General features: G+C 33.8%; 1 protein-coding gene across 1 annotated transcript; it reads right to left on the bottom strand.

The window, feature by feature from the left end:
* Window positions 1-9,217: 9,217 nt before the first annotated feature.
* LOC143556292 (uncharacterized) lies at window positions 9,218-11,615 on the bottom strand. Its single transcript, XM_077045650.1, has 5 exons — window positions 11,598-11,615; window positions 10,827-10,961; window positions 9,995-10,081; window positions 9,441-9,700; window positions 9,218-9,399 (listed from the first exon to the last, which is right to left on the bottom strand). The coding sequence occupies exons 1-4, from the start codon at window positions 11,613-11,615 to the stop codon at window positions 9,542-9,544; spliced, it is 399 nt and encodes a 132-aa protein (XP_076901765.1). The 3' UTR covers window positions 9,218-9,399; window positions 9,441-9,541.
* Between the last annotated feature and the right edge of the window lie 4,944 nt (window positions 11,616-16,559).

Raw genomic sequence — 16,559 nt, 5'->3', positions numbered from 1 at the left:
TAATGCTTAAAACCGAACTTGGCTCAGATTCCCGTTTTCCCAGCTGGGCCAAGTTGTTCGTTTACCGCGTTCAGAAAATAGTTATGGGGAAGTAAGCTTGGGTAAATGTATTGGTTAATAAAATGATTAAGTTATAAAGAAGGATCACATACTGGGGTCCCAGATTAGCTACGGGGCCCGTTTCCTTTTATTCAGTTTGATTTAAGAAGAAACCCCCACAATCTATCCGGATTGTCCAGCTTTCTCATAGAAAAGTTCGTTTTTACTTAATTAATCCAAAAATATGATTTTTGATCACTCTTGGTGTTTTGATATTCCCGCAGGTTCGTTAGTCGCGAACTTGCCGGTTTTTATAAAAACTGAATTTGTTTAATCTTTAAATTAGCATAATTAATTAACCGTTAATCATTAAATTATGAAAATTTAGTCACTTATCAATTAAAATATGTAGATTTTTATAAAAATATTTCTGGAATTATTTACTGATTTATTAATTTATAAAAATTCATTTTATCAGCTATATTTTGCCTGAAAATCGTCCGTTTATCCCAAACAATTTCCAAAAATTCCACCAAAATTTCTGAATACTCAAATTATGTCCCAAAAAATCTGTATCAATTTCAGAATGTAAAAAGCTCGTGCAATATTCTTTTCGGCCCCAATTCGGCTATAAAAATTCACACGAACGCATATACACAAAACACCTTTACACTTCTCCAAATGATTCCAAAATTCATATGTGATCAAAATACATTAAATCTGAGTTCCCAGGAAAATTACATAATTTTTGGAGCATTTTAACTATTTTTCCCCATTAAACGTCCTAATTCGGTAATAAATTCGCCAAATATTCTCGGATGGTCGAAAAATTACCAAATTTGAACAAGAACTCAATAACATGGTCCCTGATGTTCCTAAAAAATTTCAAGGCCTAATAATATGCACATCACAACCTTAACCTAAACAGCCCGTAAGTGAGTGTTTCGGCATTACCTTAGCGGTTTTGGTTCGTTTCCGCCTTTCTAATCAACTTTTCAAGCTCTTGTGCTCCTATGTAGGATAGATACAAGTCCTATATCACAAACCAAGCAATTTTTATCAACATAACAGCCCTTGAGTTAGGGTTTCGGCTAGTGCACAAAAACGAACTTTTGAACCGTAAAAATGCCATTTCAATCATTTAATCCGTTTTGATAGCTAAAAAAAACTATCAAAATAGGTTCCTTACCATGTGCATGATCAATACATGTTTATGAATCATTTTTAGGATTTTTACACGGTTAGGAATGATTTTTGGCAATCAAACTATGTTTATTTGGTATTAATCAATGTTAAACAAGTGTAAAAGTAGCTTATTTAAGTTGTTTACCTTAGGGTTTCTTGAGGTTTTGGCTGGAGAAAAAGAAGTCCAGAAGTTGTATCACAATTTTGATGCCAAAATATCTCACAAAATTATATATAAAAAAAAAAGAAAACCCTTGGGGAGGGGGGTTCCCCTTTTGCGACCGGAAGCCCATAGCCCCCCCCCTGGGCTTGTTTTTGGCCCATTAACTGATTTTACAGGCCCAATTGTGAAAGCCCAATCCAAATTTAGTTCGGGTTCGGTTTTTGGCGCGAAAAACTTATCGGGTGCGACAAACAGCGCGAAAACGAGTGTTTTTCGGCTAGTTTTGTGTAAAATTATAAAAACATACTATATGTTTGTAAAAGTCGAAAATATTTTCACGGATCGCTTAAAACATTTCAATTAAGTGTTTGGTAAGTCTTTTTTGGCTTAACGGATGATACAATGCTTGGTTTGTAACTATCTTTCGCGTTTAAATCTATAGCGGGTAGTTAAACGAGCATGTTTTTGTTTAACTTGTTTGCTATCGAACTAAGGCCATATTACTAATATTTTAGCTTATATTAAACGTATAACACTTATAGATGGCCCCCCCGATATATCTGGGTTATAACCCGACCCGTTCGGTTAATCGTTCATTTGTTACGCAAAAGGCGTTTATTTGCTTAATCGATAAATACGTACTGAGGTGTACCTTGTTTTGGCTCAAATGTCACATCATGATAGATAGAAAACATATCAAGTTACAATACAACTGTAAAATGACTAACATCTAATTGAACAACATTGTTTTAAGTGAATTAATTACTATAGTGGAGGGAATTGCGATGTTACATGCTAATAAGTAGCAAAGGAACAGGGAAGATAAATGTTCAGAAGAGAAATTGAAGAACCGATCTGAATTAGAAGCACATGTAATCGGAGAAGGAAGAACACAAATAGCAATTAGCAGCGGCGACGGCAGTGGCTGTTGAGACATCAAGGGTAAACGTTAAACACAAAGAATACGGCGATGGGAGCAGGAGAGAATTAGGGTTGATGAAAACAAAAAAAAGAATGAAAAAACTCGATCTCTATTGGAGCGGGTTAAACCGAATGAGATATCATTTTATGAAAATGGGTTAAATGGCTAAGAAGATGACAAGTGGCATCTTGAAGTACTTATTTATTAGTATAGATAGATAGATTATATAACCAACAACCAAACACCCCCTTTCTAAAAAAAACCCTACCCCAACCCTTTGCCCCCTCTATCTTTTTCTTCTTCATCTTCTTCTTCTCCATGTTCACGGCCACCACCGCCACCCTCCGTATCCCCATCTCCGGCCACACGCCGCCGCCACTGCCGCCCTACTCCTTTCTCTTTTCTGTTCTTTCTACTTTACGGCAACACCATCGTCGCCGTTTCTGCTTCCGGCGACCGTGTCAACGGGAAAGGAGAGCTGGGTATGAGAAGGAGTCGCATAAAGGTTCCAATATTTCGCATGGGAGACGCGAAACCATCGATTTTGCACGAGAAGCGAAACCATCGATTTTGCATGGGGTTTCGCACGAGACGCGAAACCATCGATTCGCATGAAGGGGACTTCGCATACCAAGTTCGCGCGCCGGAATTCGCATGCCCGGGATTTCGCGCCTGCGCTGTTCAACGGAGACGGGTTTGGTTTCCCACCTCGGGTTTCGCGCAGATTTTCCATTCACCGGAAACGAGTTTCAACTTGCCGGAATTTTGCTTGCACACAGCCTCTATTACGGCTGTGACAGTATACTTTATTATTATTATTTGTATTTTTTACCTTCTCGTGTCAAATTCCTTGTTATTGTTATCTGATTCGTTTTAGAGTTTGTGTAGTTCGGATTTGCTTATGTCAGTTTCAATAGTCAAATCCCTTATTATTGTTGTTGTTAACAGATTCAATTGGATCTCGTCCATGACGAGTTCATTCATGTCGGTTTGGTCTCAATTCATTGTATTCGTCTTTTAGACTTGTTTGTTTATGTATTATTAATTTTAACGAAAAGAGAATGAAATGAACACGAATGAAATGTTTACCTTCCATGCGATAATACTAGATCTTGGATGGATTAAAGATGAAACGTGTGCACAGAAGGTTGTTTGTGAGTGTATGGGTGTGTGTACAATGATTGGGAATGATGAGGATAAGGATGTGTTAGGGTTTTTAAGGTTTAAATAGACTAAGCCCAAAGGCTTTTAGCCCCAAATCACTCTTAAGTCCATTAAACTTGCTCCCTTACCCTTTTCTATAATTGTTATGTAATTAATTATAATGACGCAACGCGACCCACGACTAAAACGAGAACTTAGATTAACTATAATCGAAACGAGGATGTTACAAGAGGTTTAGGACGGGTTCTCACTATAAAATACTCATTTTTCACTAGAGTTGAAGATCCATTAGAGAGTTAGAAGGCATGGAGGCTATCATCATCATCCATCATCATTATCTATCATCATCATCCATCACCATTGAAGAAGAAAGATTCATCTATATTGGTTAGATTGTTCTAATTTAATCACGTGTTTGTTATCTTCACTCTCTTTGATGTTCATTATCATACTCATTTTGAGCTAAACCTCCATTTACCATCTAAAATCTATGAAGAAGCTTTGTTCTAATTGATGATTATATTGAATGTGTGAGTTAGTTTTTGTGGAGTACATGGTTATCTTGTAATTATCCTTTGATGAGATATGTTTTGTCATTATAATTCATTTATTCAAGATTGATGATTAACACTCATTCATGATTCACTCATGTTCTTGGAAACTATAAATGGTAAAAAGAATATCTTGATATTTTATCCAAAACATATGTCCTTGTATTGTACTTAGAAATGATGAGATACAAACTATGATCAATTTCTTTAGTTTTGGTAATTCTGAAATAAAATTGTTAACACGATTGATTAGGTTATCATGATAGTTAAAAAAGTCGTATGTTAAAGGAATGTTTAATTATAATCTGCTTAAATCAACCAAGGGGAGGTTGTGTGACTAAACTATAACCACCCGAAGTTGTTAGAATTGGTATTTGAGAAATCGAAGCCAATCCTAATCTTTATATTTCACTAAAACTACTTGGTTACTTAAATTGGCATTTTCGTAGTAGACATGAAGATATGTATTCTACTTTCTTCTTTGTCATAGGGTAATTCACTTAGGAATGAGGGGTTATTCTATCATATATTATTAAAGAAAGTTAATCACATATTCATCATAATAATCATCAAGAAAGAATGGAGTGGACTCTTGATTTTAGATGGTAACCTTTCATTATTGATTTTCAAAAAGAAATGGTTTAAAAACCACCTTTAAATGATTATTATCTCCGGTTAATTTAAAACAAAGATTCATTATTAGAAACTATTTGTGCCCACGGATCGATACTTGGGTCTTACCAATACTATTCTACATACACGATAGGTATACTTGCCTATTTGTGTGTGGTTTAGTCTTAGTAGAAATCATTTTTATAAATTTAAAACACGATCTTGTGTGAATCAACAAATCTTAATTATCCACATCACGCACACCACATCAATGACATACACCTGACAAATATAATGACAACATATCTTATTTATAAAAAAACTAGCGGCTACTATTATATTAAATAAATATACAAAGAAACCTGGTCAGGATTTGGTAAGTCAGACTGCTCGATATATGCATAGCCCGGCTCCTGGTCACGTCTGGAAGTGCATTCAAATTTGGTAAGCTGCTCCGACTGATCATTATATGCATGGCCCGATTGCTCGTTGTTCGAGCTTGGAAACAAATGATCATACCGCGACATTTTTTTGTTGTTGTGTGTAATGTATGTTGTTGTGTTTGTGAATTGTGACATATAGAGAGAAAGGAGGGGAGCCAGAAGGCCTAAAAATTCATATTTGACTCAATCAGCCACGGATAGCTTTTGATTGTCGCAGGCTGTCGGGTACCTTCTCCGCCGCGTATAGCCCTATCCATGGTGGATAAAGTATAAAATAAAGGGGGACAGCATACGAAAAAACCCCCTATCCGTGGCGTATAGCCCTATCTGCCGCGGATAGGGTGGGTGTCTCCAACTTCACTTGGGTGTCCCTAGTAGGACCCTAAAATAATAAGTTACACGAATTCAACATAGTTTCTAAGAGCATTCATATCACTTCCTCTCTTCAAATTCAAAATTACATTAACAATCACTATATTTTCTCTCTTCTCTTTAATTAAATAATTTTTTTAATACATTTACTATTATCTTTCCTCTCTCAACACACAACCACTTTTAAAAAGTATTAAAAAATTATAAGGCGTAAACATGACCTTTTCAAATGTACAGAAAAATCACATTATTTTCTTTCTCTTCCTTCTACAGCACCCTAAACCATTACATACATTATAAAAACCCCACTCACAATTTTTGTTATATAGAATGTGAATGCTTTATGAAAGTTAGTGAAAGTGCCACAAAAATAAAATTTAGAATTATCAAATATAATACTTTTTGAAGTTAGACCGTAAACTATTATTTTTACCGAACTAGGTGAGTAATCTACCCATTCTAATAGAAGAAAATAACTTGGGACACATGTCACTTGTAGATTAATTTTTAGTCTAAATTTCACGCTCAAACTATTTTTCTATTTTTAATTAAACATATTTATGTCAGTGTAATCAAAACATATCAGTCGGTCCTTTAATCAAATAACTAATTACATAAATTATAAAGATTAAAAATATACAGCTATTTATGTCAATATAGTAAAAATATTTATATATTTAATGAAATTAGATATATCTTTTTTTTATTAAATCAATTTATATACAATTTTTAGTGTAGGAAATGAATGTGGTGAAATTCAATAAACGATGTTTGTTGGTATAAGATGATAAAGACAAGAAAAATTATGAATAAATATTAGTTTATTCTCACATATTCAATCAACCTTTATGGAGTTCTCATCTATTTCTTTTGAAACTGTAATACAAAAACTTTTTTTATTCATGCTAATTTTATATATGATTTTCTTTATTTTTATGTTATTCACAATGAAATATTATCTTATCATCTTTTGTTAGAATTCACTATTTCATTAAACAAATATAATTAGAACTTATAAAACCACTAGGTGCATCTTTTTCGTAATTATGAAGAAATTGTGTGAGAATGCACCACATGTTCGTATGAATATTCTATTAGAAAATATAATTTGAACTTATAAAACCATTTAATTTGATAAAATATAGGTTTTATTTTAATTTAATCATTTAATTTCTACGACTTAATTGTATTACTTTTAAGCATCTCATGTATCACACGGGTCCCAGGGGTTATAAAGTAGTTATTTATATGAGAAAGTGTTCGCTTCAACAATGAAGTGATTGGCATATGTTCCTTGTTCGTTTAACTCCTGATTACTTTTCTTTTGCAACTAGAAGTAAACTTTTTTTTTTCTTTTTTTTGAAAGGCAACTAGAAGTAAACTACATTATCATGTTTCACCCATTCTATACTCATGACAAAGGTCGTTTTAGTTTGTCATGCATATATCATGTCATATTATAAAGTAGTTATTTATATGAGAAAGTGTTCGCTTCAACAATGAAGTGATTGGCATATGTTCCTTGTTCGTTTAACTCCTGATTACTTTTCTTTTGCAACTAGAAGTAAACTTTTTTTTTTCTTTTTTTTGAAAGGCAACTAGAAGTAAACTACATTATCATGTTTCACCCATTCTATACTCATGACAAAGGTCGTTTTAGTTTGTCATGCATATATCATGTCATATTATCTTATCATATTTTTCTGCACTTTAAAAAAATGAAGCTATATTACAATTGTAAGCAAAACAATAAAAAAAATATAGCAGTGCTATGTTTTAGTCAGAGTTATTAAACACAATGGACTAAATACACCTTCAGAATATGAAATGTGCTAGCAAACATCGTGCATGATAAATGTCTTAAAATATACAAGCATGCTGACTTTTTAGTAAACTAAAATACATGAAATAAAGTAGATACGTGAAAATTAGATTGATGAAGAAAAGGAAAATAAACAATACATAGTTCACCTATGAAAAACAACAGTCAAGATCTTTGAGTATCGTAATGACATTTTTTATTATATGCAAACATAAAGTAGATACGTATAAGAATTTTAAGTATTCAATATCTGTAATGATAAAAATGGTCTAACTTGAACAATAGTGTATAACTATACCCGATTATTCTCTAAACTTTCTCATTGAACAACAGGCATGACGACATATCTCATTCCGATTACATTGAATTATAAGTGACTTTCTAACCATGAAAACAATAATTGTATTCTTCCGGCATGAAACAAACCAAGCCAAAAATAAATAAATAAATAAATAAGATTCATGAATTCATTTTCTTTAATCTATGTGTGTTTAGTTTAACCTTTGATTAACTTGTTATAAAATAGAGAGAACTTCGATTTTGATCCCTGTGGTTTTTTAAAATTATCAATTTTGGTCCAATAGTTCATATTAAGCTGTTATGGTACAATAGTTTCAATTAACTATCAGTTTTAGTCCAATTCATTAACGTCATCCACTAACCGTTAGTTAATACAACTTTGAGTGGCTTTTTTTGTATTTTCACAAACATTTAATCATAAGAATTTTCGGGTTTTCTACTAAATATAAGTTTTATACTTTTTTGTTATCTTTTAGTATTATGGTTTCTTATATTTGTTTATGTATAAATATCTACACACTTTTTATTTTTTTAAAAAAAATATTTTTTTTCAAAACTAATGCTTTTATGCAGGTGTATATTTATTTATATTTTAGTACTTTTATTTTTTTAACCTTTTATAACTGTAATAGTAGGTCGATTTTAAAAATATTGTATTTAGTTTTATTTTGAAGTACGATTTTAAGTAAAATTATGTACCATTATTAAATACAAACCAAGAAGTCATTCCCATTTTAGTGGGCTGGTAAGGTGATTAAGATACGAAATATAAAGTACAAAAATTTAGTTGTTCGAAAAAATATACAAACCAAGAATTAAAATTAATAAACAGATTTTCAACAACCCTCCGTCAATTGAAAAGTAAAAAACAAAAACAAAAAAAATCAATATATGCTCTTTTTACCACCAGGAAATAAAAGCAGAAAAGTTAATTTTTCTAAATCATTTATAGTTAATAGAAGTGTATAATTAAAATGGAACTTAAAAATAAATATTCTGCTTTTTAAAGCCTAGATAATATTACCACTATAAAAAGTAAAAATAAAATATTCAAATATAAATAAATAAATATACAATTGCATAAAAGCTCCGATTAAAAAAAATATTTTAAAAATAAAAAAGTATATATTTATATATAAACAAATATAATAAACCATAATAGTTAGAAAATAATAAAAAGTATAAAATTTATATTTAGTAGAAAGAAAAATTCATATGAACTAAAAGTTTGTGAAAAATATAAAAAAAGTCCCTCAAAGTTGTATTATTTAACGGTTGATGGATGACGTTAGTGGATTGGACTAAAATTGATAATTTTAAGAAACCATAATGACCAAAACCGAAGTTCTCTCTATATAATAACTTAATTATCGTGCCACTTTTAATAATTATTAAGTGAAAATAAATACAGTAGATGAAGAAAAACATAAAGGCACACCCCTCCTCCCACTGCCATTCATTAGATTTTTTGAGTCAATTTTTCATCCTCCATTTGAAGATTAAAGAGTCATGAAAGCACCAAGGGCTACCTTTTTTTCAAGAGTAAAATAACAACTATTGAAAATTATAAGCATCCTGTGCCCAACAATTTGTTCTTATTTGTATAAGATCATATCATAAGCATAACAATATGCAATAAAGGTCAAAAACATATATCAGTAAGTGATAATTTCACACCGAACACACGTAAAGAAATTGATCAAAAGTCGCACAGCTAACTGAAAACAGTACACTATCATATCCCCAACTCGTGTGGACCAACAAACTCACAAAAAGGTCAACCCGTTTACTTGGGAATGGGAATGACTTAGTAAGTTTAGGGTCAAAATTCAATAGTATTTAGTACTACTGCACTAGAAATCATCAAGATTCAAGAATGAAAGGTTTCCCATCTAAAGATCTCAATCAATCAATACCCATGATCTATAATTGCAACAATGATGGTTAAAAGCAGCAGGGTGGGCCAGATCAAGGTGATTTGGTTGAATTTGCATCTTGGGTTTGAATATTTTTGAAGTTGAAAACACCTGCAAGTCCTTTTCCTTTAGCAAGCTGCTCAAGTTCTTGAACTTTTTGACTCAGCCATTCCAATTCTTTTGCTAAATCTTCACCTCGTTGTCTTAAAACCTATACACAAAGAGTTAACATAAATTTCTTATTACAATGGTTTATGAGGTCTTATTCATTAAAAAGACACGTTGGAAGTATGCATAAAACATGCTAAAAGGTGTCTTGAACATTTGGAAGTATGCATAATGTAATGGACATGCTTAATCTCACTTGTTTTAAAAAGTATATTCTTACTTAGCTTGTTTATGCAACTGATGATATTAGATTTTCGGTAAAGTAATACCCTTATATGTGGTTAAACTACCTTAAGCAGCTATGAAACACTTCTGATAGGTAGAAACTAATAAATACCTCGAATTCTCGTTTGCGGACTTCCTCTTTTTTGGCTTCTGATCTAGCACTTCTTTGCACCTCAAAGATGACGGCCAATCCTGCAACCTATTGAGAATTATAAATTAAATAAATTTAAAGTTGGGTTAAGATATATAGTATTTTATTCCAAGTAAATTTTTAACAATGGGGAAACATCATAATATCATATTAAAAACAACCACAAAAATTAGTACCAAATTCAAAATACTTAAATTTCTTATTTACCCATTTCATTAAACACAATTCACACTATGACCATTATACCCTTCTCCTTTTCCTTATACTCCAAAGTCCAAACTCTTGATCCTAACCCTAATACAAGTTTTAAGACAAGGGTATAAATGTCATAAAATTGTAATTGAGCATATTTTGATATAATGACCTTTTGTTGGGTAAATATGATATTATACCAAGTTTTGAGGAGGATGTATGAAAGCATCCTGATCTTCTAACGTATCACACATTCTTAGCAAAATCTAAGGAAGGTATATGTTGTTTCATAACCTACTGCTCCTCAAAAGTCAAACCTAATGCTTTTCATATGCAAATTACTATTAACACCTTCTACAGCCTTGTAAAACCCAAGTAAATCCTAAAGCTGACCCATCTAGTATGAAAAGAAATGAAATGATATTATTCTTTAATGCAATTGATGTACCAATTAATGCATGATTTAATCAGTATCACATTTATCACTGCAAAGGGAAAATGATATTATTCTTTGCGTCAATTCTTATTACATTTTAATTTATTGCCATTTCTTAACAACTTTATGATTATGAAGAAGATACAAACAGTAAAAAGCACATACCGAGAAAACAAAGAGTTCCCTGATAAGATCTCCAGCATCCTGAACAGCTTTCTCCTCATTCAAGGGTCGGATTTCAACATCTGTTGCATGTCCATAAATTCGTCTTTGTATATTTGTAGTCAACCTGTGGTTTGCCTGTCACATTATACAACGCGATCATGGGTAAAACATGGAATCCAACCAGTTGTCAAACCAGAAATGTAATTTGTGGCTAGGGGTGTAAACAATCTGAACCTGCGCGCTTGTTATTTTTAATTAACCTATGTGTTTTTTATTACTTTTATATATTTTGAGAACAACCTTAAGCGAGCCTAAGCTCTGCTTGAGCTCACGTGGGACCTTAAACGATCAGCTGGGCTTGTGTGGTACCGTAAATGAGCCAAAGCTCAGCTCAAGCTCATGTAGTACCTTAAACAAGCCAAAGCTTGGCTCGAGCTCAACTATGTAGTGTGTAACTAATACATAGAAGTCCAAAAGAGGCAAAACTTAAAAACACACAAGGCTCGTTAAAGCTAAATGAGCCTAAACGAGCTTCTCATACAAGGCTCAAGCTCGGGCTCGATAACTAAACGAGCTTTAACTGAGGCCCGGGTTTGGCTCGTGTTAGAAACGGCCCTGCTCGTTTCGAGCTTTTTATCGGTCCGATCTCAAGTAGCTTGAGAGTGACTCAACTCGTTATCGATCCTAATCGAAGTCTAGCTCTAGATTCAAAAATATTCATACGATTACATTTCAATCTAACCTAAAATCAGTGAAATAATACACCCTAACCCTAATACTAGCATACATGTGTTCGATCATGCGATTAAATATAATAAAAATACTAAATTCTTAAAAAAAAATCTCTGCTAACCTGTTTTATATTTAAAATAGTGTTTTTTTTATTTTACAATAAAACTAATTATAATATATATTATATCAATAAAATAATGGTTTAGTTGGGTTGTGAATTTTTTTTGAACAGCAATGCATTAATAAAATATAAACAGAAAAGCCTCCAGCTTAGCTGGAGGAGAATACACAGCGAACAAAGAAGAGAACATAAAAGAATACAACCCAACCCAACAAACACCTCCGGAAGCACCACGAATCTCCACTCAACCCATTAAGCAAGAAAAAGGGAGAGTATAAATTTGGGTTTGGTTAGGTTATGTAGGTGGAAAAGATATAAATTAGTTTTTTAATGAAAAGTTTAGTTGAGTTTGTGTGACATTTGAGCCAAAACAAGGTACACCTCAGTACGTATTTATCGATTAAGCAAATAAATGCCTTTTGCGTAACAAACGAACGATTAACCGAACGGGTCGGTTTATGATCCAGAAATCCCGGGGGGCCATCTATAAGTGATATACGTTTAATACAAGCTAAAATATTAGTAATATGGCCTTGGTTCGATAGCAAACAAGTTAAGCGAAAACATGTTCGTTTAACTACCCGCTATAGATTTAAACGCGAAAGATAGTTACAAACCAAGCATTGTATCATCCGTTAAGCCGAAAAAGACTTACCAAACACTTATTTGAAATGTTTTAAGCGATCCGTGAAAATATTTTCGATTTTTACAAACGTACAGTATGTTTTATAATTTTACACAAAACTAGCCGAAAAACACTCGTTTTCGCACTGTTTAACGCACCCGATAAGTTTTTCGCGCCAAAAACCGAATCCGAACTAAATTTGGACTGGGATTTTCGTATTTAGGCTTGAAAAATCAGAGACTTGGGCTAAAATGGGCCCATGAAACTTCCGATCGCTATCCTCACCCCAGCCCCATTATTTTTATAAAATTTGTTATGTAAGCCTAGTTTATTCATTCCATTTAACCAAAAGCTCAAGTCCAAGCAGCTGCAATCTAATTTTCCAGAAACTCTTCAAACCCTAAGGTAAACAACTTAAATAAGCAACTTTTATACTTGTTTAACCTTGATTAATACCATAGTAACATGTCTTAATTGCTAAAAATCATTCCTAACCATGTAAAAATCCTAAAAATGGTCCATAAACATGTTTTGATCATATACATGGTAAGGAACCTGGTGTGATAGTTTTTTTTGGCCATAAACACGGATTAAAGGGTTGAAACGGCATTTTTACGGTTCAAAAGTTCGTTTTTGTGCACTAGCCGAAACCCTAAGTTAAAGGGTTGTTCTATTGATGAAACTTTATTGGTTTGTGATATAGGACTTGTATCTAGCCTACATAGGAGCACAAGAGCTTGAAAAGTTGATTAGAAAGGCGGAAACGAACCAAAACCGCTAAGGTAATGCCGAAATACTTGCTTACGGGCTGTTTAGGTTAAGGTTGTGATGTGCATATTATTAGGCCTTGAAATCTTTCAGGGACATCAGGGACCATGTCATTGAGTCCCTTTTCAAATTTGGTAATTTTTCGACCATCCGAGAATATTTGACGAATTTATTACTGAATTGGGTACTTTAATGGGGAAAAATAACTAAAATGCCTCAAAAATTATGAAATTTTTCTGGGAACTCATATTTAATGTATTTTGATCGCATATGAATTTTGGGATCATTTTGAGAAGTCTAAGGGTGTTTTGTGCATATGCGTTCGTGTGAATTTTTATAGCCGAATTTGGGCCGAAAAGAACATTACACAAGTTTTTACATTCTGGAATTGATACAGGTTGTTTTGGGACATAATTTGAGTATTCAGGAATTTTTGTGGAATTTTTGGAAATTATTTGGGATAAACGGACGATTTTCAGGCAAAATATAGCCGATAAAATGAATTTTTATAAATTAATAAATCAGTAAAATATTCCAGAAATATTTTTATTAAAATCTACATATTTTAATTGATAATTGGCAAAATTTTCGTAATTTAATGATTAACGGTTAATTAATTATGCTAATTTGAATATTAAACAAATTCAGTTTTTGTAAAAACCGGCAAGTTCGCGACTAACGAACCTGCGGGAATATCAAAACACCAAGAGTGATCAAAAATCATATTTTTAGATTAATTAAGTAAAACGAACCTTTCTATGAGAAACCTGGACAATCTAGATAGATTGTGTGCGTTATTCTCAAATCAAACTGAATAAACGGAAACGGGCCCCGTAGTTAATCCGGGACCCCAATATGTGATATTTCTTTACAACTCAATCATTTTATTTACCAATACGTTTACCCAAGCTTATTTCCCCATAACTGTTTTCTGAACGCGTAAACGAGCAACTTGGCCCAACTGGGAAAACGAGAATCTGAGCCAAGTTCAGTTTTAAGTATTAGACATTGAACAATATCACAACTTAAGCCTATTGCCACTTTCTGGGCGTTCCAACTATACCCAGATTAGTTATACAGTCCAGTTTAGTATTGAGACTATAATAATATTAAAATATTAATATTATTATAATATTGATTATAGGAAACCGTGATTACAAGTTACACAAACCTCGAACCGACGTACTACTGATTATCTACTAAACAGTGAGTTTCATGACCCCACTTCTAAACTGTTTTACGAACTTTTGGGGTGAAAAGCATGTTTGATTACATATACATACCTGAAACATGTATTGATGTGAATTATCTAAGTGCTAACACACGAAAGTCCCCACTAACACAGTGATTAACTTCGAGCCGGTGGCTTGTGAATAGTACTATTGGTTTGACAAACCCAAACGGAGCGGGCATGTATTGCTGAGACTTTACCCCGTTTGCACATGACCATAATTATACAACACGCTATGTAGTGTTAGACATAGCTACTTGGGGCATATTGTGGGCGGAAAGGGGGCCACAGTGGTTGATTGGGCGTGGGAAATGGATGCACGCAGCACAAATAGTCAAGGCTTCACTGTAGCTTAGCATAATTACATCATTTACATACATACATATTTATATCATGATTACAAGTGTTAACTTGTGAATATTCATAACTGTTTTCTTGAAACTCGTGAAACTCATCAACTCTAATAGTTGACCTGTTTTAAACTACTTTTCAGGTGTATCTAAATCGGAATGATTTGGTGATCTGTTACCTGCCCAAGGTGTGTGGTTGATGCTATGTGAATAGAAGCAAGGGTGTTAGTAGTAAGATCGTATAGTTAACAAACTAGTTTGGTTTGTATCACCTAGACTGTAAAACAATGATAGAACAATGAAATGTAATATATTGTAAATTAGTCTGTGATGTTTCTTTATAAACAATATGTTGATACCAGAGGTGTCTGTTACATTCCCGTTTTACGCTTCCGTATTGTGCTAGTCGGGGTGTGACAGTTTGGTTGTGAATGAGAGTAGCCTAAATGGCTTATTTTTAGCCACACATGATATCACACATCTCACATGCATGAACGCGACCTGAAAAAAATCAAAGATCCCACAACATGGACGAAAATGATAGTTTACTCTAACTTTTTATTAGGCTAACACATATCTACTAATCCACTATCACTTGTGAGATTTGAGCCTTAACACACATTTTCAACACATATTGATAGCATCACGCCACATGCCCTTTGATGCGTGTACACTAGTCTAGAAACTCAATTGACGGAGCTATATTGTACTGAGTTGTTAAAAGAATAAAATTGATGCCAAGTTAAATGGATTTGGTCGTGGCCCGAGTTAGCTTAAATGAGACTATTTAATAAAGGAATATGAGCCTACATTTGACTAAGTGAGCGGGCCTAAATAAACTTATTATATTTATGCATGAAGCGACGGATCCTAAAAACTTTAGTTAGACTTCATCACTTACTAATCGATATTGAATTCATATTTGTCATTTTAAAACCAGGTTCCATCTCCTTTATATGATTGAAACTCATTACAAGTTAATACAAGATACAAAGTTTTAAGTGACAAATTGTATACGAATCCTAAAAACTTTACCTAGACTCCATGACTTACTAATCAAGATTCACAATTCATATTTTTATTTGAAACTATGCCCATCTCCTTAAAATAACCAGAACTCTCATTACAAGCAAATACAAAACAAGTATAAAAACACCTAACCTCAATGAAATTGAAGAGGTAGGTCCCAGCAGAGATCAGTTGGTCCCGCAAGACTCACCTTGAACAGGGACGTCTGCGCAAAGGCCATCTGCTCCCGCAGGACCCACCATGCTCATAGGATCTTACGCGCAGTACACAAGCTGAACACGCAGGGAAAGCCTCCCAATGGTGAAGTACCCCGCCTGTTCCCGCAGTTGCGGATACAAGCCATCAGGGAAGGCTACCCGCAGACAGCAGGGCTACACGCACAAGACACTAGCTACTTCAGTAGTCACATGAAGAAATGAGCAAGGCGGGAACAATCCCGCCTAAATGAGCCAGTCTGATTCTGAAAGATCTTTTGTACCATGCCTACCAAGGTATGGACAGGACAGACGATCTGACCAGAACAGCCCATGAGCCAATCACAGGGTGACAGCTCATCGACAACAGGGCGAGGAGGAGCACCCTCTAGTACTGTTTGTCACTATTAGCCGCTGCCTACTCACCAACCCTTACTGAGGAGCATGCGCGGCCTACAGTTGGTGGAATAGTGTTACTGTTGGCCGTAGCCTATTCACCAACCAGCATGGCCTGCGTACAATCCACAGTAAGTGGGACGTGCATAAACTACAGTTGGTGGAATAGTGCAGCCGACTTTGTTACTGTTGGCCGTAACCTACCCACCAACCAGTATGGCCTGTGCATAGTCCACTGTTGGTTGAACAGGAATACTATTCAGCCGGCTGTACCTTCTTGGAAACCT

Source organism: Bidens hawaiensis, unplaced genomic scaffold (genome assembly GCF_021521415.1).
Source record: "Bidens hawaiensis isolate Kalapana, Puna unplaced genomic scaffold, B.hawaiensis_p1.1 tig00018507_1, whole genome shotgun sequence".
Taxonomy (NCBI): domain Eukaryota; kingdom Viridiplantae; phylum Streptophyta; class Magnoliopsida; order Asterales; family Asteraceae; genus Bidens; species Bidens hawaiensis.
Note: the sequence above shows the minus strand (reverse complement) of the source record. Positions and strands in the feature narration are given on the sequence as shown.

What these genes read in the sequence shown, in the direction of transcription:
- LOC143556292 (XM_077045650.1), bottom strand. An exon ending in GGGAACTCTTTGTTTTCTCG is followed by an intron (nt 10,082 to 10,826) that starts GTATGTGCTTTT and finishes AATTCTCAATAG; the next exon opens with GTTGCAGGATTGGCCGTCAT. An exon ending in TCCGCAAACGAGAATTCGAG is followed by an intron (nt 9,701 to 9,994) that starts GTATTTATTAGT and finishes CTTTGTGTATAG; the next exon opens with GTTTTAAGACAACGAGGTGA.